This window comes from Thamnophis elegans, chromosome 9 (assembly GCF_009769535.1).
Source record: "Thamnophis elegans isolate rThaEle1 chromosome 9, rThaEle1.pri, whole genome shotgun sequence".
Lineage (NCBI taxonomy): Eukaryota > Metazoa > Chordata > Lepidosauria > Squamata > Colubridae > Thamnophis > Thamnophis elegans.
Window position 1 is genome coordinate 43,245,153 of NC_045549.1, and position 24,869 is coordinate 43,270,021.

At 36.0% G+C, this 24,869-nt stretch overlaps 2 protein-coding genes, 1 long non-coding RNA gene and 1 pseudogene across 3 annotated transcripts in view; 2 read left to right on the forward strand and 2 right to left on the reverse strand.

The window, feature by feature from the left end:
• Positions 1-883: 883 nt before the first annotated feature.
• FABP2 (fatty acid binding protein 2) lies at positions 884-8,391 on the forward strand. The gene is given in 6 exon segments (XM_032223639.1): positions 884-979; positions 2,592-2,718; positions 5,172-5,246; positions 7,013-7,182; positions 7,472-7,579; positions 8,341-8,391. Coding segments are annotated over 6 exon segments (627 nt in total).
• Positions 8,392-11,277: 2,886 nt separating this feature from the next.
• LOC116513565 lies at positions 11,278-15,205 on the forward strand. The gene is made up of 3 exons (XR_004256002.1): positions 11,278-11,292; positions 11,525-11,968; positions 14,141-15,205. It is a non-coding gene; the product is annotated as an uncharacterized LOC116513565 (long non-coding RNA).
• Positions 15,206-20,339: 5,134 nt separating this feature from the next.
• LOC116512935 lies at positions 20,340-20,955 on the reverse strand (annotated as a pseudogene).
• Positions 20,956-21,335: 380 nt separating this feature from the next.
• The window catches only part of LOC116513153 (inactive ubiquitin carboxyl-terminal hydrolase 53-like), a 44,490-nt gene continuing 40,956 nt past the window's right edge, over positions 21,336-24,869 (reverse strand). Inside the window, exon 15 of the mRNA XM_032224045.1 lies at positions 21,336-24,109. Coding sequence (XP_032079936.1) covers positions 24,000-24,109 — 110 coding nt within the window. The 3' untranslated portion in view covers positions 21,336-23,999. The remainder of the gene's footprint in view (positions 24,110-24,869) is intronic.

Sequence of the window (24,869 nt, forward strand, 5' to 3'; positions counted from 1 at the left end):
TCAGAATGCCTATATCACAAAGGAATTTTGAGAAATATGAAATAAACTTTTAATGACTATAATGTATTTAGTTGCATAATGTTTCTGACATGCTGCATGAATTCTAAAGAGATAAAACTGTTTTGCATATGATTTTCATTTGTATTCAGTGTTTGATGCATCTTGCTTCGGTGTCAACGATAATCAGCAATCACTGATGGATTCCAGTTGCCCTGATTTACAAACCTCCCAGCATTAAGTGGACTAACCCACCACTGCCACTACTGGAGTATATAGGCGATTTTAATAGACACTATATTGATTGGGGATAAACAACAATAACAAGAATGGGGAAATATTAGCAAACTGGATAGAGCAGAATGAGCTTCACCTAGCTTATGATGCCAAATATTTGAAAACCTGCTGTTTTGCAAAGTGGTAAAATGAAACAAACCCAGATCTTATCATGGGCAACTTTAAAATGCCACTATACAAGGAAACTGAGATTTCTGAATACCCAACACAGACCAGTCATACCTACTCTGGGACTACAATTATTTCTCATAAGATCAACCCAGATACCAAGGTGGAACTTCAGAAAAGCAAACTGGGAACAATACACTAAGATGTGGACTTCCACATACGGTGGAGTCCTCCTATAGTACAAAAAAACTACCCCTGATTTGTGAGTCTCATTGGCTTGGAAACTTTCTTCAGTCATGATCTCGAGCTACAGTAATTTAGGCCTCTGTTGTCTGTGAACTGAGGCCTGCATGAAATCCACGATAAAAAGCTTTCCAAACGTAGAGGCTTTCCCTCCATTTGCAGAGCCTTTTGCCGTGGATCTGGTACCGGCCTCCATTCAGAGAGAACAGAGACCTAAAGTACTGTAGTGCAAGATCACATGAGATCAGTAGCACAAGATCTCACGCTATTAATCTCGCGGGATCTCACACTACAGTACTTTAGGCCTCTGTTCCCTGTAAATGCACCAAAGCAGGTAAAGAATCAATGGCTCACTAGATTGTCACAAGGTGAGTCTCCAAAGGCTCAATACCTATGGAGACCCAGCTGGGAGGGAATAGGCAGGGCGAATGTTGCAGTGCCTCTGCGGCTGTTTGTGTAAATCAGTGGTAGTCAACCTGGTCCCTACTGCCCACTAGTGGGTGTTCCTGCTTTCATGGTGGGCGGTAGGGGTTTGCTATAACTCTGCTTTATAAATTTTCTAAAGTTACTTCCCTACTTTATAAATCACCATTACTGTGGAACCGGTGGGCGGTTAGAAAATTTACTACTAACAGAGATACAAAAGTGGGCGGTAGGTATAAAAAGGTTGACTACCCTTGGTATAAATGATTGCTGTGGTGCTGCAACATTCGTAACTTTGGGACTATGTCATATGTACTTGGGGGGGGGAGAGTATGTTGTAACTTCAAATGGTTGCTAAGTGAACTGTCAATTTGAGGATTACCTGTTTAGAAAATTCACTTCTTTCTTTGCAATCCCCAGAAGATGAGTTGGAAGAGCTAGAAAAAGCCAAAATAGGGAAAGCTACTTGGCTTGATGGGATGCTCCCAGAGTTTATTAAATATTTATTACCATATTCTATAAAGTGAATCTTTAGTAAGATCGCTTTATAAATCCTTAGTAAGACTACATCTGCACTACTGTGTCTAGCTTTGGTCACCACATTACAAAATATATTGAGACTTTGGAAAAAGTACAAAGAAGAGCAACTAAGATGATTAAGGGCCTGGACACAAAAACATATGAAGAATAATTTCAGAAATTGGGTATGGCCAGTCTAGTGAAAAGAAAGCATTAGGGATGACATTATAGCAGTGATGGGTTGCAACCGGTACGGCGCTGGTGGCATCCTTCTGGATGCACGCACGCCTCCGCGACGCTCCAGCTGCTTCCTGGAGTGTCGCACGAGGTGCTGTATGCACCATGCGCCTGCGCGGAAGGCTTTAAACACCAGTAGGAGCTCGGGCTGGCGGGTGGGCCCTCTGGAAACGGTATCCGGTACTGGGCGTACCGCCTGCAACCCACCACTGCATTATAGCAGTATTCCAGTATTTGTGGGGCTGCCACAAAGAAGAGGAATTCAACTATTTTCTAAAGCACCAGAAGGCAGGACAGAAACAACGGATCAAAACTAATCAAGGAGAGAAGCAACCTGGAATTAAGGAGAAACTTTCTAACAGTGATGACAATTAACCAGTGGAACAGTTTGCCTTCAGAACTTGTAGGTGCTTCATCACTTGAGGGTTTTAAGAAAAGACTGAATAGCCATCTATCTGAAATGATATAGGGTCTCCTGCTTGAGAAGGGGATTGGACTAGAAGACCTCCAAGACCTCCCTTCCAGATCTTTTCTGATTAAGACAGCTACAATAATTTTATACAGATGTTTTGAACAATGGAAAAATCTCCAGTCAGTGCAAGATATCCCAAACCCTTGCCATCCTAACCCGCCCCCCCCAAAAAACCCCACATGATGATCCAGCAAGATACTGCCCTATAGTTCTGCTGAGCATTTGCTATGAAGTTCTTGAATGATTACTTTATATCAGAATATACCATGTTGATATGATTGTGCCTTTTCTCCAGGTTGGTTTCTGCCTGTTTGCCAGAGAAGCTGCTGCAAAGCAAGTTCTGATTCTTATTTCATTTATCAAAGATGATTTCCAAAAAGGACTAAACACTTCTGTGGCTGTTGTTGATTTGACTGTAGCAGGTTGTGGCTTGATGTTTGATGCTCAAGCTGAAGAAAATATTCTGCGTCTTAAAATAGCAAGCCTTCTGGAAAAACACGTTAAAATATTGATACTTTAAAATCAATGTAGGAAGTACCACTGGTAATTCTTTTGCATTACGAATGTCTTCCCACAGGGATCAATTCTAGTCCCACTACCCTTTAATCTATATTCTAGTGATTTACCAGAAACCAACTCTGAAAATTTTTGCTATGCTGATGATATCCAATAGCTATCCAATCAAAGATTTTGAGCAAGGAAAGAGGAAGTAAAATTGTAAGCACAGTTGTTGTTTAATGACTAAGTTGTCAGCCCCAATTATGGTTTACTAAATGAAATCTACATTTACTACAGGACATGGTTTGCTACTACCATCTATTTTACCCACATTCTAAATCATTTTAAGAATTTAAATATCATTAAATTTAAAGATTTGAAGAGTTAAAACATGCTGACTGAGGAATTCTGGGAGTTGAAGATCCCCAATCAAACAGGCCAAGATTGGAGACCACTGAATTATTGCTTCTCTTTCATTCTATTGCTTGCATATTATTCTTCAGGACACTTTCTTAGTTCTCTAGAACACTTCCAAGTAAATGGAAGATTTTTTTGTTTGCTTGAGCCAGTCATAAAATTATCTGCTGATAATTATCTGCACAACTGCAAAATTATCTGCACAACTGCAAAATCATTACAAATTATTGATATTCCCTCCAGGGGTGGCATTGACAGTTCTGGGCACGACACTGGCTGTGTCAAGAAACTTGTAGAAAAGTGCTCATTTTATCATGATCTCCAAACTGTTTATCTAACATAGTTGATTGCTACATAATGAAGACGTTATCTTATCTGTGGTAATATAGGTTGTGAATTGTAACTGAAAGGTACCTAAGTCCAGTCAGGTAATTTGAACAGACATCTGAACATCCGAGGGCCATAAATTTATGTAGCCTAAATATAGTCACCAGACTTCATTTTAGATTTGTGAAATAATGTTAAATTTGCAGCAGTAACAGCAGGAAATTAATAGGAATTAGAGCCTCTGTTCCCATTCCTCCAACTATCTACATCAAGGGTGCCAACCTTGCACCCTCACATTGCCATCACGTGATGTTTCAGGATGCTTTCCCCATGTTTTTCCCATTTGCGGAGCTGGGGTGGGCATGGCCTGCATGTGATGCATCTGGCCTGTGGGCCGCCAGTTTGATCCACATAGATATGGTGGTTTGCATTTCTTAGATTTCTAACTCTTAAAATTCTTGAAGTATGATTCTTCAAACATGATGCTCAGAGTTTCCACTGCTGTTTAAATTCAAATATTAGATAGGCAACTATAAAAATAGGATTATTATGTAATTATTGTGAAACCAGTCTTCTATTAAGGAGAGAGGGGGGGCTTATGAACACATGTCTGTGCAAAGAGTACATTGTTTTCTCAGCTCCGAGTGATTTGGTTTGATTGGCTTTCTATATTAAAATCACTTTCTCCCTCAGATCTATCTCCTACATTTCAGAACAGAAAAGTAAGCCTCACCTGATTAGGGTTAAAGGCAGGGGTGGGTTTCAACCGGTTTGCGGCGGTCCCTGCGAACTGGTTGGTTGGCGAACCCGGAAGTAAGTAACTTCTGGGAATGGCGAAGGGCCCACCCGCGTGCCCGCGCTTCTTACCCGGTTTTGACGAGTTCTGCGCTTCCACGCATGCGCAGGACGCATACAGCACCTGACGCGATCCTCCAGGAGCAGCTGGAGCATCGCACAGACGCTAGTATGCATGTGTGCGCCGCGCGCGTGCACGCGCGCACCGCACACATGCGTGAGGACGCCACCGGCCCCGTTCCACTGAACCGGTTGGAACGGGGCAAGAAACCCACCCCTGGTTAAAGGAAACTATAAGCAATTGTTCCCAGAGTAAATAACCTGTCACCCATTATTTATATCTTTACCTTACTCAGTGGAACAGCTTCCAAAGAACACATATTTAAAGGGGAATGAAGAGTTATTATCCTTGCTTGAGCAGATAGAAGGAATAAAAGGAAACATGACAAAAATGTTACAGTAGGTTTGCTACTTAAAATAAGTGTTGCTTCATTTAAAGAACCATTTTCATTCTTTCTCACAAGTAATCATCTAAGCTCCCCCTCCCACATTGTACACCCTATTCAGAGGGAAGAGAATTTAGTAATCACAACTTTACCAAAGAATACAAGCAATATTTTAAGAGATAGAATGAAATATAATAGATTTATTCTAATTATAACGATTGAATACGCTGTAGTGATTTAGTCTTATAGGATTACCTGACTAATTGGACTTTAGTCAGCCACATCAGTGTATGAATTGCTTTCAAGATAAATAAGATATAAATTACTCTTCAGAAAGCTTACTCTAGATTGGATAGGAAACCTTCTTTTAGTTCTACGTTTTCTTGTAATAGCTAACAACCATGGCATTGATGGCGTCTGGAAAGTAGACAAGAGTGAAAACTATGAAAAGTTCATGGAAGTAATGGGTAAGATCTGCATTTCCTTGCTTAAGAAAAACAGATTGCTAATGCAATTCAAATGCTTGCTACAAATCCTTGGCATTTCTTTTTTATTAATCCCTGGACTTTCATTCCAGGTTTTTTAAAAAAATTCTCCTTCCCTCAAATATTTACTATATACTTTCATGTTTGTACATTTCTTTCTGCGACAAACAGAAATGTTAACAAATAAGACTCTCAACTTTTTGCTTCCTAAGACTCTGAGACTCTCGGAATCTAACCTAAGTGGCTTTGCGTTCTACAAAATCTAATCTTAAGAAATCTTGTGATTTCTTAAACATCAACTGCATCCAAGGATCAGTGTCAAAAGATTTAGGATCCTGGCAACTGTAGATCATGAACACAAAAATCAAATGATGAAAGTATTAGTTTCTTTAGCAAGTTTCAATTATCAATTCCTGCTCACATACCATCACTTCTGCTCTGGAATCTGGCCAAGATGGTACTATATGTAGCAGACTGAAATGAGAGTCAGAAGTCTTCCAGCAAGATTTTTATTTCATCATTTGTATCATTCTCATTATTATTGCCTCAAATATGATATACACTGTTTCCCACATTCCCACATAGATCTATATTTCATTTTTCAATGAATTTATTATTTATTTTCATATGTGCTACTTCCCATTAGTTATTTGACTCGAGAATAATTGTTTTTTTATTTTACTATTTATTTATTACTATTTATTTTACTAATCAGTATTTCTGTGTGATTGCACTGATGTCTAGTTTTCCCTTGGTACTTTCTTTAGGCTTTTTATTACAAAAGTAAACTAAATACTGTATAACTTGATGTAATTTTACTTAATTTTGCACCCAGAGCTTTCTCTTCTCCTTTTTTAATAACGTTATTTTCCAGTTCAGAAGTATCAGATCATGTTTATTTAGCTGATCTAAGCAATTTGACCTTAGACAATATTCTGGCTTCTCTTCAGATTGCATAAAAAAAGGACTTGACTATTGTTAAGTGGGGGTTGGGTTTATGTGCTTATTCATCACCCATATTTTGCTTGATTTGGGGGTTAGTCTGTTTTGTGAACTCAGCTACTGGCAGATATGGAAAAGTGAAGGTGGAATTCCATGTGAAATTATATATAATGTACATTTTGGACTATTAATGTCACATTAATAGTCCGAGATGTGCATTATGTATAATTCCACATGGATTAAAATCCCTAAGAAACTATGAGCAGATCCTTGTAAACTGGTTGTATTAACCCTTTAAAACCGAAACCTAGACCAGTGATGGCTAACCTTTTTGGTGCCGAGTGCCAAAAGCGCACGTGTACCTCCATAATGCAATGCGCGCCCCTGCACTCCCCTGTGCATGTGCATGGGACCCCCCGTGTGCGCACCTCTCCCCCACATGCATACACAACCCCATGTGCGCCCTTCCCCTCTTGCATACACACATGAACCTCCCCCACGTCCAACCCGCCCTCATATGCATGTGCGTGCATCTTCTGCATGTGCCCCACCACTCACACATGCATGGCAGAGACCTGACAATCAGCTGCCGACGCATGCATGTGCGGCGGAAACTGAGCTGGGGGCACGCTTGCTGCCTGCAGAGAGGGCTCTGTATGCCACCTGTTTGCCAACAAGAATTAAGAGGACAGAATCAATTGTCCAATCTAGCCACACCCATTTAGACAATTTACTTTAGAATAAGTAATTAAAACGTATCTGTCTGCTGTGACAACTAACTCACAACACATTTTTAACCTTTATAGGTATTAATTTAGTGAAGAGGAAGCTTGGAGCCCATGACAATCTGAAGCTCACAATCAAACAAGACGGAAACAAAATCACATTCAAGAAAACAGCATTTCCGCCGCATAGAGATGTGTCACTTTGGGAGTGAATTTTTGACTACAGTTTAGCTGATGGAACTGAACTCAATGTAAGACAAATTTCTTTTTCTCTTAGTATTATAGAGTTTCCCCTGTAGAGGTGGGCTACCATAACCCACTTCAATGTTTCTATGGATAAATATTCCTAGTTTCCTCAATCTTTCTCACAGGAATTAGTTTCTGATCCCCTGGGTGAGCTGACAAGATGGTTGAGAGGCTACACAGTAAAGGATTCCAAAACACATCGACTTTATTTATAACCAGTTACAAATATCATATAAGTAACCTTCCTTCCTCTCATCTTTTCCCTCCTTCCTTGTATGCATGATGTGTACTATAGGGGACATGGAGCTGAAAGGAAACCAACTAATAGGTGCATTCAACCGTAAGGATAATGGAAAGAAACTTGACGCACTGCGGGAAATTGTAGGAGACGAAATGATTCAGGTAAGTGTATCATAGGTATTTTTTATGTACAGTAATCTACAGTAGTAGAAATTCATATTATCTTAACAAGGAACTGAGAAGGTTTAACAAAAAATTAAATATTTGCTTGCAGTTATAAGAAAAGCAATAGCTGAGAAGCCAGTTATGGGGCTGAAGCAAAGAAAAGAAAAATCAAATTACAACCTGAAATAACGTCTTCTAAAATTCAAAACATGAAAAAACAATTAAAAACAGTTCACAATATATAATCATAAGTGGAGCCTTGTCGTGAACCATGGTCACATGCAGTGCTCCTTGCAGGATTTCATTCCACAGTCTGATTTTGCCTATGTTTGCTTTTTCCAATAGTCTCATCTTTGCCTGCTTGCTAATATGGGCCCTACCACAATAACAAACTACTGATCCAACCATAAGTGCTTCTTGGATTTTATTGTAGCTCAGCTTGGGAATGAAATTCATAACTTCTGACATAATTTAATTAATAATTTCAAGAGCACTTCTCTTTCTGGATGCAACCCCTATATTGCTGAGTAAATACTAGAATTAATGAAAACTGTTCAAACAGGACTATGTGTCATGTAGTTATGGATCATTATTTAACAATAAATATTTGATTTTAGACTATTTATGCCACCTTAAAAATGGCTGGTTTCTGGAATATAGAATGAAACTATTCCTGAGAAAATAAGCACTGTGAATGCAGAAAAATATTGCTGATATTCTGACCTGTTTTACTTATTTTAAAAATAAAATCTTTTCAGACTTACACCTATGAAGGAGTAATAGCCAAAAGATTCTTCAAGAAAGCATAAACAACTACTGGTGAAGACTGAAAACCATCAGAAGATCACTTGCGTTTTCTTTACATTTTCTTAACCAAATACAAAGGAGCTAAGTACTAATATTCACTTAAGATGTATTATCTTTTATGCACCATGACTATTTAACTAAACGGTGCCGTGGAGTGTGAATATAAAATTTACTTTTTATAATTGGGAAAAAAATAAACTTTATTTCTATTCCATATTCTAGAAGACATTGTCTTTCATTGTTGTTGTGACTAAGTGTGAATAATTGCTTATTTAATTGAATATTTAAATAAATTATTAATCCTTCATAAAATAAACACATAAGAACTATCTAGCCTGATCCAAACACCATACAATGTTAGTTTTTTTCAAATTTACCTAGTTCTGTTTTTTTTTTTAATTTGCCACATTTCCTCATTAGCTTATTTTTGAGATTTCTTAAAATGTTAACACAACTATTTTTTATGTAGATTTGGAAAGAATAAATTTTGTACACACCTTCTCATCAAAATGTCACCTAATATATTGTATCCTAATTTCTGTCCAGTATTCTTTTTTCACCTTGATTTGGTATTGAAAAACTAAGAAAAACACAATTTCTACTTAGGAAGGAATTCTGGTTCAAGAAGTCCAAATTTTAAAATTACAGTACACATTAAAATAAAATCATAAGAAACTCTGCCTCGTCTGTCTTAAAATCAATCTTTTTAAAATGAAGAACAAGTCCAGACAAACATATTCAGATTCCATTAAGATAAGTTGGTCAGTCATGGTTTAAATACTCCTTCAAAAAAAAGACAATGTTCACATTAATGGTCTCAATTTTTAAGGAACTATATGCAATCAGTTTATTTCAGTTAATCTACTTATGAAATGTTTTTAAAAATGATATCTATTATGTGTCTGTGAACAATGAAAATTCTACAATTTCTTTTAAAAAAACAAACAAAAAACCATTTTACTGGAGCATCTATTAATAATACACAAATCTAGTATATAACCAAGCCTATTACCCCCATATCATTTAACAAATAATATCCACATTAGGCCACATTAGAGATTCAACGTCCTGTGATTTTCAGTATTTGCTAGTGAAATCCTAATACAAATTATTAGAAAAGATGGAGAATGTTAGCTGGGGCCTTCTTGTTCAAGATGATTATTTGCTGTTATATTAGTGCCAACTTTTAATGATCAGATAATTAGACTTTTCTATAGGATTACAAGTAGTCTTCAATTCATTGGTAATTCAAAATTATGGCAGCATGAAAAAAATGACGTATGACCATTTTTCACACTTAAAAACCATTGCATGTTTATGTGAGCAAAATTCGAACACTTGACTTTATTTATGATGGATGTAGGATCCATAGGTTATATGATTACCTTTTGTGAACTTCTGACATGCAAAGTCAATAGAGAAGCCAGATTCACTTAACCACCATGTTACTAACTTAACAATTGTGGTGATTCAGTTAACAACTGTGGCAAGAAAGATTGTAAAATGGGGGGCAACATTCATTTAACTCTGTCTTGCTTAGCAAGGGATATTTTGGGCTCAATTTCATATTGAGGACTATCTATGTTCTCAATTTGGTCTTTCAATCTTTTCACTTTATGGCTATTATAGTTGATTATACTATCTTGCGACTGGCTATCATGTTCCCTTTCTTTCACTTTTCCCAATAGTGACTTGTTGAAGAATCTCAAAACATCAATTATTATTTTTCATAAATGAGTTCAATACTTAATTCCAAGAAATACTTGTAAAACTGTTCATATCAATAGAAAACAATTAAGGAAAATTAATTTTTACTTAATTTTACTAAAACGTATACATAAATTATGTATATTTTAAATATATATTAAAATAAGTATTTTGTTTGGACTAATAAGTGTCAATCTGGTTTCAGGCCAGGATGATGGTATAGAAACAGCATTGGCTCCACTTGATGAACTTAGATGGAACTAGGACGATGGTAGTGTGCCCATTTTTGTGCTTCTCGACCTCTCATAAAAGTCAAAGCTCTTTGAGTTTTTGAGTACATCAATCAAATCATCCTTCTGAACCAACTGCAAAGTTTGGTAGGAGGTACTTTACTATGGTTTATTTATTATCAGATTTCTATCCTACTTTTACTACTTTATAAGAAACTATACTTATATAAGTATAGTTACTTATATATATACTGCTAGGTACCATGATAAGCTTAAGCCAACAGTGAGCCCCAAAAGATGACAACTTAAATGGAGGCTTGAATCAGCATTTAATTTTGATCAAGGTAAAGACATGACAGTCAGTCCTTCCAAACATACCCACGAATATGAAGGGAAGAACCACACCCAAGAAAATCTTTACCTTTTAAGAAACTCAAGGCTGTGACTACACATAATACTCCTTCCTCCCCCACAATAACCCTGTCAAGTCGGGTGGGATGAAAATGGAATAGAGAATATGAGTTGAAGAACTTGGAGGTCTTCTAATCCCTCTTCAAGCAGGAGACCTATCCTATTCCAGACCAAATGACTGTCCAATCTCTTCTTAAAAATCTCCAGTAATGGAACACCCACGACTTCTGGACATAATACCATTCCAGTTTGTCTTGCCTTCAGATGGTTTGGAGAATAGAGACCCAAAAGTGATTCAAAAGTAGACACGCAACTTCATGACTAAGGAGAGACTGGAGCTTAGCGTCCCTTGTTTTTAGGCCAACACCTTAACCACTTCCACCAAACTGATCCTCTTTCCTCTGTGGCTCGTTTCAATTTCTGTTAACAAAGGGCAGAGATCCTCTGTTCCTCACTTGGACCTGCCTCAGAGTTCAATGCCCCCTTTTCCTTTGCCGTCCGTTTTGAAACCACTGGGTGAGGTCATGCATTAGGTGGAAGCCTTGTCAGCAAATGGTAGGTGCGCTTGCATCCCTCCAGCCATTCTGACTAGAGAACTCTGTTAATTCCACACACTGCCTTAAAAGTTGACAACTTTAAAAAAAAAACCCTACTAAATTAACCTCTACTGCGAGAAAAAACGTCTTTCTGTTTGAGCCTAAATGAATAACACATATTTGCAAGGAATGTAAAGTCCTTATTATCTCTACGCACTGCCAAGCCCAGATTTTCTATTATTCAATTACAGTTTCCGTGCTGTACAGAATTAACGTTCGCGGCGAATCAACCACAGGCATCTCCCTTTGTCTGAACAGACATATAAGGGCCACGTCCTACCGAAAGTGTCTACCGGAAACATCGCTATTGTGCCCCTCCTTTTTTGCGTGCGTCTCTATGGTAGTAACAGTCCTACGTAGGCCGGTCGCCGGTCGCGGAATAAATTCTTTCCGTGTGAGGGGCGATGGAGGCTGCGGAAGGCGTTGAGGTACGAGACCGCCGAAAGACTGAGCATGAACCGAACCGGCTGGCAGCCGAGGTGGCGGGAACGACGGGGAGCATCGCCTTGCGGGCCCCCACTCTCCGGGACGTCCTACTGGTTGGACTTCTGGCTTATGATCCTTTTCGACTTCGTGCTCTTCGTCTTCGTTTATCTGCTACCTTAGAGGCAGAATCGAGGGCTCAGCTGGAACAGGTAGTTAGTTCTCTTTACTGTGTTACAGATGCTTTCTGGGATTGAAGGCTAAAATGTAAACCTTCAACCCCCGGGGCAGAGTTTCTTTTTTCCTTCCTGCTAAGAAGCATTTTCATTCTTAATATCATTTGCTACTAAATAGCTAGTCCTGTTTCTGTAGCTCAAGGTTGAACTGTGGATGTCCTTGGTGCTCTGTAAGCTTTGTGTTTATTTGTATGTTTCTTTACATGACTTTATTTCCAGATGTCTTTGTCCTTCCTGGAGCTCTAGTATTTTTCCCCACAGGGTGGTGTATTGAATCTGTAGTTACAGGGTGGTGGTATTGAATCTGTAGTTATTCTACCCAAGTATAAGATTAAGGAGCTAAAAGCCACATCTCCACATAGTCAGGAACCCACATATAGATCACACTGGTGATGTTGCATAATTGGGTAATGAAATGTCTATAGACAAGTTCTCAAACTACCAAAGCTCCACCTAAAATTTAAGCAATAGCATGTGCCTCAGTTCCAGCCTACATAGTTAATTAAAATAAGATTCAATGCATTACACAAGCACAGGGCATAGGAGTAAGGAATGAACGTGTTATACAGCTTTATTATAATATAGGAAGTCCAAAATACTCTGAATTAGCCCAGGTGTGGACCCCAGCATGTTAGTTCAGTTTATTCATGTCTGATTACAAGTAAATCTTGTGAGACCTCTTTGGGGAATATTGGTGACCTCCAAATGTATAGCATTATTACTCCAGTAAGAAGCCTGCTGTAAGAATACTAGAGTCAGTTTGGTCTAGTCTAGTGGTTAAGGTACTAGACTAGAAACCTGGAGTGGATTCTAGTCCTGCTTTAGCCATGAAAGCTGGGTGTTCTTGGGTCAGTCACATACTCTCAACTCAATTCATATACCAGGATTGTTGTTGGAGGAAAATAGGAGAGAAGATTCCTTTTAGATATGTTGTGCACCTTGAATTATTGTAAATAAAATAATAAAGGTGGGATATAATAATATAAAGAAAATGTGTAGTTTGGTGAGGAAGCAAATTTAGAATTGCAGCTGCCTCAATTTGTATATACTAGGAAGTCTTAGATGGCATCTAAAATGTTGAGGCAAAGAGTGGATGAGTGATTTATTATGAAAGTTTGATCTTCAAATGTTACTGTTTGTGCATTTCAGGATGTAGTTTAGAAACAAGCAATAACAAACAGTGTAAGTATATGTGGGAGATAAATAGTCTAGTTCTAAGGAAGTGATATGTTTAAAATTTAACAACTGTGTTTATAAAGTACCAAGTTTTCAAAACATGGGTTTTTTTGTGTTTGAAAAAAAAAATGGTTCAAAAGCATGTTATGCAACTTTTATTATACTGGATTTATTTATACTAGTTTTTTAAATTCAGAATTACTGCTTGTAATTCCTTTGGAGCAATTTTTAACTGCACTAATCAAGTAAATGGTCTTACTTGATATACTAAACATAATTCCATTTTGGGATTAGTGATGAGAATATTGGATTAATTCAGAAAATGAGAGGATAAAACTTTTTGCAATTAAAAATGTAATGCCATTTATATCTTAATTGGTATGATTGTTTTTTACTTGTCGCAATCAAGTCAGGCCAGTAAAAATCTAAATCGCTTTATGCCACAAAGGGAAAAAAATATTGTCTGTCTATGTTAAATCTTATTATGGCTCCATAGCATTATACCAGGGATGTCAAATTGGCACCCCGGGCCGGAGGTGTCACACACAGGCCACATCCATCCCAGCTCTGCGAAGAGAAATCATTGCAATACATCATGTGATAGTGACACTGCGAGTTTGACACCTGTGCATTATACAATACTTGAAAATCTAAGCCAAAATGATGAATTAGTTATAATTCATAATATGTTTCACCAGGCCCATCAGTGGCTATTAAAAGTAGCTTTAAAAGTGGATCAACATTCATGAAATATAGAGTTTTGTTGATTAATAACTAGAACAGATATATGACTAGAGGCAAAAAAAAATCTATGAATATTCCATTGGGAAGAAATAACAGAACAAGTTATGTTCTACTTTTAGATTTATCAGGCAACTGCTGATGCTGTACTAGAAATCTGATGCTCAGGATTATATTGGGTACAGTTTTTTTTCACTGATTGATCTAATTTTTCTTTTCTTTATACTGCAGATAACCAGACTGCCTTCAAGAAATCAGCTAATGCTGCTACTTTAGCTGCTTTTGCTTCACAACCAAAATAAAAGAACACTGGAAAACTGTTATATCAGAAATCTCAATAACAACTCCTCTTTCTATATTTAATTGTTGACATATTTTTCTGAGCAATTGGATGTGGTGAACTTGCTTTATGATGAACTGTCATGTTTCCCATTATTATTCTTCAATAAGTGCAAATTGTGCCTTACATCAAATATAGCACTGTCATTGAAGTGACACAACACTTTCAATTAAGTTTGAAGTTGTCCATTTTCAGCAATCGACTCTTGGATCACCATCCAAGTGGACTGGAGACAATATCTCTGTAACAATAATTTATGAACTCCTACCATAAAAATAGAAAATGTAACGTGATCAATTCTGAGGGCTGTTTTAGCTGATTTTATGTAAATAAGTTGCATATATTCTTCTCATATGCAAGGAAGTAATTTGCTCTGTTTGAAGTTTTAAAGTACTTTGTGCTCCGCTTTGTGCCTTCAGAAGCAATATGTGCATGGACTGTGCGGATGGTATTTTATGATCTTTATGATATATATAAACAGACCAACCACTTCAATAAATTTTACTCAGTCTAATGTGATCCGATCTCCATATACTTTAGATTTGCCCATTGGAGTTTCATGTTCTAAAAGTAAGTTGCAGACTTCCTGTTAATTTTCATAATGTTAAAGTGTTTTTCTTTTGATTGGTTTGTGCTCTACTCTCAATAATTCTAAGGTGAACATTTATTACATTTATATGCTAGATTACATGGATTCACACATTTTTGTCAGGCTAGGATAAAGGTATTGGTGGAGGTAGGCTGAAGTTCATTTGAATATTGAGATTGAATATGGGCTTTATTTTTCTTTGAGAAATTTGAGAGGGGGGTTACGGTATATTTAAAGTAAATACAGTATTGCTGTTCAATCTATATAGTAGATGTGTCAATTCCTTCACAAGAATTCCCTCTATAGCCAAGCAATAAAAAGGACTGGGTGACTGAATCAAACATATTAATAAATATCATAATTTGCATTCTTTGTCCTAAATTAAGTTCTAAAACTGCTCTTCCCTCAGCTAATAAAGAAATAAGAAAAACCTTCAATTATAGAAATGTGAATTACAAAGTACAGAGATAATAATCAATACAATCATTTTCTTCACTGAGAAACTGAATATTTAGAATGATTTTTCTTCTCAAATTCTAAACAATAGGGAATGACACCCCCCCAAAAAAATATTAGGTTCTCAATTTTCTTAGTTGAGAAAGTCAACTTACTATAGTGTAATACATAAGAGAGGTATAAGTAGTATGAATAGAACTGAATTCACCGCTACTTGCTTTACTATTGGGTCTAATACTATTCATTAGAATGGATAAGTCTTGAAGAAAATGGGCGATTCATAGCCACACAAAGAGAAAACTATCACATGTGAATTCAAGTAAAACAATCCATACCTCATGATTTACCTATATTACTTATTTATTAAATACATCTAGTAATGTTATTTAGAATCTTTCATAGTGTCAGTATGTCCACCAGTGGTGGGTTCTACTGGTTCGGCCGAACTGGTAGTGGTTTGGCGGCCTGGTCGCTGAATCAGCAGCAACCCAGGCCTACCACACCCCTGAACCGGTTCCCCGGTCGGCGCCATCTTGTTTTCACTTCTGTGCATGTACAGAATGCTTTTAATTGCACTGCGCATGGGTGCACAGTGCACATCAAGCGCACAAAGTGCACACACAGTAGTGCCTGCTGGAACACACCCCCTATGACCACCCCTATTCATTTAAAATTTTGGAGTCTTGGTAAAAGCATAATTAAGTGAAAACTGGCTTGTTTAAATTCATGAAGATTTATCAAGTATTCATTTGATAGAATTGGACATTTCATCTGTTTTTACAGAAATCTAAATCAACTGCAGTTCAGAGGTGAACCGAATATGATATGGAGCAGAATGCAAGTGTTAGATTTTTATCAGATGTTTGGTCACTATTATTTCTAGCATATATTTCTCTCCCAACTGAGCAGCACCGTATTCTTAAATAAAAAAAAAATTGGTTTGCTCCTATTTCACCGAAAAATTATACATATGTAAATTAACAGAGATATTGGATATCTTATTTTTGTTTTATCTGCAGGTACATGTAGCACAATTTTAAAAAGTGTTAAATTTTAAAAGTTTTTAAAAAGATACTCCCCTATATCATGTTAAATGTATTTAACATTACAACCACACAAACCTATAGTCTTAAGGGAACAATTATAAAAATAAAGTTTAAAAAAACAATACTGCAAACAAATATTAAGACTATATCTAGCTATAAAAAATGAGAAGTTGACCAAGCTCCCCTTATTTGATAGCAATAAATTTGTGCAAAAAATGTCTAAGATTTTATAATTTCTTTAAAGCACATATACTCACAAATCCAACACTTCTCATTATACAGGAAATGAACATTTGCTTTACATTTAAAAATACAGTAATACTCTTAACAAAAGGTAATTCACATTACTCTTTACATAATATTACAAATTCAAATTACTTCAGTAACAGCTTTCAATTGAACACTTTGATTCCAGTACTTAGAGTTCCATTTTTATCTAAAAGCATTACATTATTATATAGTACCGCATATCAAGAATGAAATGACTTAATTTAAAAACTTAAAATTCAAAAATATTTTACAGTTACTTTGAGATGAAGTTACTTCTCTGTATTTGTAATCATGAATATGTTAACTCTACATGCTTTTAAACAAATCAGTAACTTCTGAAAAAAATCATTCGAGCATGATAGATACCAGTAAGATTAAAAGCTAAGTCAGCTTTGTAACAAGAAACCAACAATGTGGAGTTACATTCATAGTTAAGACAGAGAGTCATTTGGGTTTAAAGCACCACACTAAAAAGCAGGGACTCTTGAGTTCCAGTTCCACCTTAGGCACGAAGTCAGCTGGGCAACTTGGGCCAGCTTACTCTCTCTTACTCCTAGGAAGGTAATGGCAAACTACTTTAAAAAAATGTCAAGACAGCAAAGGACTTGTCCAGGCACTTGTCAGGAGTCAAGACTAACTTGAAGATACGGAGAATAGGTAAGATACTGTCAGTGTAAACAGAAGAGTTGGGGCCTTCAACTCAATCTTGATTGCAATTTTGGGGGAACAGTTTCTGAAATATTTTGCTACTTGCCTTTTTTTTCTAGGGCTGAGAGAGTAATTGCCTCAGTCACTTGGTTATTGTATCTAAGGCAGGACAAGAACTCCGGTCCTCTGCCTCTAATCTTACCTCTTAGGTCACTAAACCTACTGGTAGTCTTCAATTTATGACCATAACTGGAGCTGTAAAATTTGTTAAGCAGCGCAGTTTTAAGTGAGATGTGGCCTGAGTTTTATGAGCTTTTGCCTGTAAGCAAATCACTGTGGTTGTTAAGGCAAACCATATGACTCTGACTTGCAACTTTCCCTACCATCTTTCCCATTGACTTTATCAAAAGCTGGCTGGGAAGGTCACAAATAGTGATCACATGACACTTCAACTGTTGCGTGAGCCAGGGGTAAAATACTGACATCACAATTATATGACAGACCGATTTCTGTAATGGTTGTTAAGTGCAAGGAGTGGTCACAAGCCACTTTTTCCAGTGCCGGTGTACCTTCAAAGGGTCATTGAACAAATGGCCATAAGTCAAGCACTGCCCATATCTTTCAGACATTGTCTCTGAAAATTTAGAGAGTAGGAAGACTCCTTCGTTAACATAAATGTGGAAACTTTAATGTAATCATATTCCTTATTTTAGGAAAGCATGCAAGCATCCCTATTTTACATTACTAATAATGTTTCTGAATAGGCCCAACCACCATTTTTATAGCATTTTCCCCATTTGGTCAAAGTCACAAATTTGCATTTGTATTTAATCCAATTATAGTGTAAACTTACAATGGAGTGTTCCAAAACATAGCAGCTATCATGCCGAAAACTAAACACATTTACATTTTAGGACCATCTTTGTAATCATTATTTTAATGGAAAATGCTCATACAAAGAATTTAAAATGGTACGGTGTCATACATTTTTACCTAACAACTGCATGTGTATTTCATTTCAATCTTTTAAAAGGAATATCTTCAGGCTGAACTGATCAGAATCCATGTTTATGCCTCTGCTGGTTTTAAGAAAATCAAGAGTACTTTCTATACATGCAACGATTTAAATATTCTCTACAGCAGCTTTAATATAAAAATAAATTTATACAATTCATTTATCACATTTTTGCAGCCTAACAATATACTTAAATATTTTTATTACAAACAACTGCTATGCATAATTTTTGTATTTAAATACTGCACAATGCAAGAAACTATTGCTGTTTAAAATTCTAGCTACCATAATATATACTGTATATTAAAATAAAATCTAAGACTTCATTAAGGCATTATTTCAAATATTTAAAAATAATGAGATCCTGGATAACTTATTCAAGAAAATAGATTAAGGGTTAATATTTGTCTACTACAAAACGTAAGTTTTAATGATTATATATCATTCTGTGCATATTTCTAATATCAGCATATGCTTCCAGCATTTATCAGTTTCTTGATTAGTGTAACAAGGTGCTTTAAAATAATTCTGTCATAAAATTTCTTTTGCTGCTAGTTTCATATGGCAAAACAGTAGTGTGACTATTAAATTTCTAATTAACAGTACCTGATATAAGGGAAAGAGAATACCCATTAATGCACTTTTTCACTTTCTTGCAAAAGTTCTAAATATCTCACAACCAGAATGTTTAAGTATTTCATAAATACCTTCCTTGTTACTCTCTGGCTACTCAGTTCATTAACAAGAACCATGCTTCTTAGGAAGCCAATTTAATACACTTGTAGAGAATGTAGTATTTCACACTGTGAAAGTTTTGTCCTGGAGCTAATCAGTTCACAGGGAAGTTATAACTACAAAATGACATCAGACACAAAAGCCTGGAAAATTGCTACAACATGTAGTCCATCTATATCAACCCATAAAGCTCTCTATATATCTTTCACTTGAAAGGGAGCATTTCAAAACTGAAGTGTTTGGCACACTTCTGATACACACATACAACTTTGTATTTGTGTATATGTGTGTGTGTGTGTATGGTGTGTGTACATACATAAAGTATAGTATATACAGTATGTGTGTGAATACACACACAGTACATATATTATATATACACACAGACTATATATATATGTCTGTGTGTATATATAAATATATACTGTACATACATACTAAAAATAATTCATTGTCATACTGAGGTAGTACACTGTATGTAGATTATATTCAATTTTTACTTAGCAAGCTTGAAAGTGCCTTTACATGAAAAAATGAAGTGCATGTAAACAATTCATATCACTAAAATTTTGCATTTATGACAAACTTTACATAAAGAACACAATTTTCATAAGGAGACAAAAACTCTCAAGGCTTTTTATATAGATCAAACTTATCTTATTATTGCATGTATCCTTTGGGTGCGTACGAACAATCCTTACATTTCAATCATTTCTTTAAAGCAGTACAAATTACTGTACACACTTGTGAGGATCAACTTATCTGTGAAAGGGCTTATCTGAGATTATATATCATACTCTCCATTTCAAATTCTGTGAATGATTTTTTCATGAGAATTCAACATTCAAAATAAATTTAAATAATGATGCTTAAAAATGTTCTATTGTCTTAATATGGGAGTTGCAAATGGATACATGATTTAGGTTTTTATAACCTACAAAAGTGCTATAGTTAGTATGAAAATTTAACCAACTATGGAATCAGGTCCAAAATCTACTTTGAAATATATTTATGGTATTTTGAAATGTTCTAAATCAAGTCATTTAAAAAGAGATGGTATTCATGCTTTTATTTTTTTTTAAAAAAGATGCATCTATTTAGCATATGGAAGCAATTTAAATATTTTTATAAATTCCTCATTTACAAGAATAGCCACTTTGATTGAACTTATGCAAAATCGGGATTTCCACAAGCATAAACCATCTTTGATATTTCTTGATCACGCATGCCACATGCAAGGGACAATTTATTAATGTGTACTTTCCAAATGAAATGTAGCTAAAGGTATGTAAACTTAAACATCACATTGGGTTTGGAGTTCTAGGGATTTATATTCATTCCAAATCATTCTTATTACATTACACATTTCCAATATTAGATTTATGCTTCTGTTGAGCTGTGGCATGATTGATTCAGAAGTGTGATGGTAAGAAGTGTCAACTGCATTCCACTGGATAACAAAGATCTCTCTTTGTTTGACCCACTAGTATCTGCAAAATACAGTTTTGGTCTCTGGTGGTATTTAATTCTATAAGTATCGGTCATACAGTTATCAACGGAAAAATAAGTAGTAAGCGATATAACATCATTTGCATTTGAATCCAGGGAACTAGAATTTGTTCAGTAAAACAAGTCCGTTTGTTTAAAGGATTATTGGATACAGTGGCATAAATCCTTTCCTAATAAACTCGGAGGAAAAACTCATCTTAGAGGACTCATTGCAATGAAATGCTTTCAACCTTTCTTCATCTGCAAATGACTTGCTTCTGGTATACTTTTTGAAGTAGCAATAGCAACATGCCTTTTCAATTTTTGGATGATCTGTAAAGTTCAACTCTACAGTGGATTCTTGTTCTATGCCGTGCAAATGGGATAGAGTATATTTCTTTGGTGGTAAAGGTGGTGGAAGATTGTGGTAAACTGTTTCTGGTTGCATCATCATATTTGTTACTGTACATGCTCGTTATGTCCAGTAGATGGAGCAGATTCAGTACAGCAAGGCTTGGGTTTGCTCTGTTGTAAGAAAAATGCAAGAATAGGAGTAGAATTAACGGTCTTTGTATGAGATACTGGGCAGGGGACTTGCAAATGAGTAGATGAAGATTCACAGTTGTTTTGGACTCTTTCAGACATGATTCCATTCTCACCAATGTAAGAAAATACTGAATTGTCAGCACTACAGATATTTGTCTCAGTAGGTACATTTTCACCAGACCGTGGTAAAGAGCTTTGTTCATTGATTGAACTGTTTTTTATTTCTTTTTCAATGTGATCTTTTAAAGCTGTCTGCACTGTTAATGTAGGTAAAGACTTCTTATTGCAATCTGGCATATATCAGTCCTAGAAAGCAAAATATTTAAGGATGTAAGTATTAATATAACTATTGCAAAATAGTAAATATAATCCAATTCTATTTTTAATTACTAGAATAAAGTAATCTTTGTTATTTCATGGTGGGGTTGAGGTAAGCCTGTAAGTTTTAAAAGAATCTAGTCAGATGTAAACATGGTAATATTGCAGGACTCCAGAATTTTGTAAACAAGTATACAGGTATAAGCAGACTTTATATTCATGACTGAAATCAGTAAAACAGCAAATACTCTTCGGAAAGAAAAGAATCAGCCAGAAACCATGATGGACAGTAACTGGTACAGGGAAATTGTGGAAGAAACATTCAGATTGTCTGTCTTCATTAGCTGGGCATTAATGTCTAGTTGCCAGACAAGGCCAGTGCTTCAGGTTCCATGAAAATATAACATTTACAAAAAAATACAAATATTCCAATAATAATAATAAATAAAATAAATAATAAAGACAGAAAGTTATCAAAATATGGGTATGCTTCTCCATTTTATTGCATATTGTATATATCTATACAATAAAGCAATGGTTTTCAAACTATTCCATAGACCTCGAGAGTTTTGTAAGACCCTAAGAGCAGAACAAAAAGGGGGGGGGGAGTTCTCTGAAACAGTCAATTTTCTATCATGAGAGCTTTAACTTTTGATCAGTAGTTCCAGGTTTAGTTTTTTTTTTTAGCTTCTATGGCCTGAAAAGTTTAAATCCCCCTGAAAATAGTACTGATTTTAAACCCCCTGAATGAATTGAAATGAATTGACTCTACACAGTCAGAGGTATCTAGGAAAGATGTTTTAGGATACAATATCTGATTCCTATTCCCAAACTAATAGATTCTGTGCTGGTCAATGCCTCATTTTCATATGTATGTCTAGCCATTCGATATAATCTGCACTGTCCAATAGCTAAGTTCTAATCTGTATAAATAACAAGGTTTGAGAATGAGCCTCACCCTTACAAATTAACTGTGGGACAATAAAGAGCAGTGATTGGTAGATTTCCCTGTGTTGATATTCTATCCATCCAGGGTCACCAGCCAGCAGGACAAAAACCATCAATTGTTCTATTTACTGTGAGGCAGGATAGACATGGATAATTTTGGGCAAGAGTCAAGAAGATTTTCCTTTTTGTAGTTGCCTAAGTAACAGGTTGCTGCTGCTAGGTGTTCAGTTCCAGCAAACTGTCACTTGTGTTATTTCTGAAAGTGTGAAGCTGATAATGGGGGGAACAGTTCTGCGAAAGCTACAGGCAATAGTCTGAAACCAGACTAGCTTGGTTTTAAAAAAAAAAAGATAGATGGAAATTATCTGTTATGCCAAAATAGAGTAGCTTCAGGCCCATTACACTGCACGGGCAGGAGTAAAGGTCCAAAAATATGGACATTGTTTTTTATTATAAGCGGAACTTGTATTTGATAAATAGCAGTTGCTGGAATTCTTTCATAATGGTTTCATTAATTTAACAATGCTCAAATCAAATATCATAGGAGTAAAAGCCAGCCATTAAAAAAAAAATGAATTATAAGCCAGTTATATTAACAGCTGTTTCAGGGAAAGTGGTAAGGGGAATCAAAGAAAAAGGAATTAAGAACAAAGAGGAAGATTTGCTGAATAAAAATTGGCATTTTGCAGATAAATCTTGTCTCATCCACTTTTAGAGTTTTTCATAGCACCAACAATGAGAAAGACTGAAGACAGTCTTTTAAAAAGTTTCTAATTAAAGGCTTTTGAGTAAATGTAGTGGCCATGGACTGTGAATAACTGTGCTTTTGTCAACAGCTAACTGGCTAAAAGCAAAGTAAAAATTAATAGGCAGTTTCTAAATGGAGCAAAGCAAGGAAAGGGAGTCCTTTAAGGATTTCTATTGGTTTTAATGTATGAATGATGTATGAATTTAAGCAGTGAGCTGGTGAAATTTGAAGATTATAGTAAGCAACTGAGAGGGAACAAAATCAAAAGCCATTGAAAGGACTGATTTAAATCAACTGAACATAATTCAAATTTAGGAAGTATGAAGTCATGCATCCTGGGGCAAAAATCTCTAACTTCACTAACACCTTGATTGATCATTAGGAGACTAAAAGTAAAAATGCCAACTTTATGCACTTCTATATTTTCTATATATAGTTTTGGTTGTACCATTTGAAAAAGATATAAAGGCCTAAAGACTAAACCATATGAAGAACAGCTGCAGGTTTTGGGTTTGGCTAGTCTAAAAAAAAGACTGCATGGGGGGGGGAGGCATGCACGGCAAGAGCACGGGGGATTGCATGTGCATATATTCACATGTGTAATATTGATTTTATCTGGTATTGGAAAAATAGAAGACTTCATATAACAGTATGGACCTTCGGCAGCAATGGAGCCTGGTCATTATGTCATAAGTTGTAAGGGTCCAAATTCAAATCATGTGACCAACCAGATTTTATGACTTTTAGTGGTCATTAAGCAAACACTGGAGTCATTAGGTGAACTCATTTTTCACTATGGGGGGTTTTTGCTAAAAATTCAAAGTAAACATCAGGTTTGCAGTGACCGCAGGATGCTGCCAACAGCCGTAAATGAAGGTTGGTTGCTAAGCACCCAAACAGGGTATTGTGGGGGGGGGGGGGCAACCCTCAGAATTTTGGAACTAAGTCATAAGTATCTTTTGGGGTAAAAATTACCTTTGTATCTGTAGATGAGAAGTTGATGAGAAGTTAGATGGCTTGTAGTTAATATGCATATTAACTCACCTTTCTTCAGTACTGAAAAACAGTGATTATTATTTACTTTCAACATATTTCTTTATAGTTTACTTATGTTAGACTGGTACAAACAAAACCTTCCAGCATAACACTCATAATTTCAAAATTCAAGGAAAAGTATCAACATTTGTTCACATATGTTTTCCAAAATTATCCTTTGAAATACCATAATTAATACCATTTCCCCGAAAATAAGACCTCCTCAGATAATAAGCCCAATCAAGCTTTGAGCGCATATGCTAAATAAGCCTTCCTCTGAAAATAAGCCCTCCCCGAAAATACTGCAACACAGCAGCAGCCATGAGGTGGCCATGCTCACCGCCTCCTGTACTTCAAAAATAATAAGACCTCCTTGAAAATAAGGCCAAGTGCTTATTTTGGGAGGTCAAGAGAAAATAAAACCCAGTCCTATTTTTAGGGAAATATGGCAGTGAATAACATGTAACATACAGTGGGGCAAAAAAGTATTTAGTCAGCCACCAATTGTGCAAGTTCTCCCACTTAAAAAGATGAGAGAGGCCTGTAATTGACATCATAGATAGACCTCAACTATGAGAGACAAAATGAGAAAACAAATCCAGACAATCACATTGTCTGATTTGGAAAGAATTTTTTTGCAAATTATGGTGGAAAATAAGTATTTGGTCAATATCAAAAGTTCATCTCAATACTTTGTTATATATCCTTTGTTGGCAATGACAGAGGTCAAACGTTGTCTGTAAGTCTTCACAAGGTTGCCACACACTGTTGCTGGTATGTT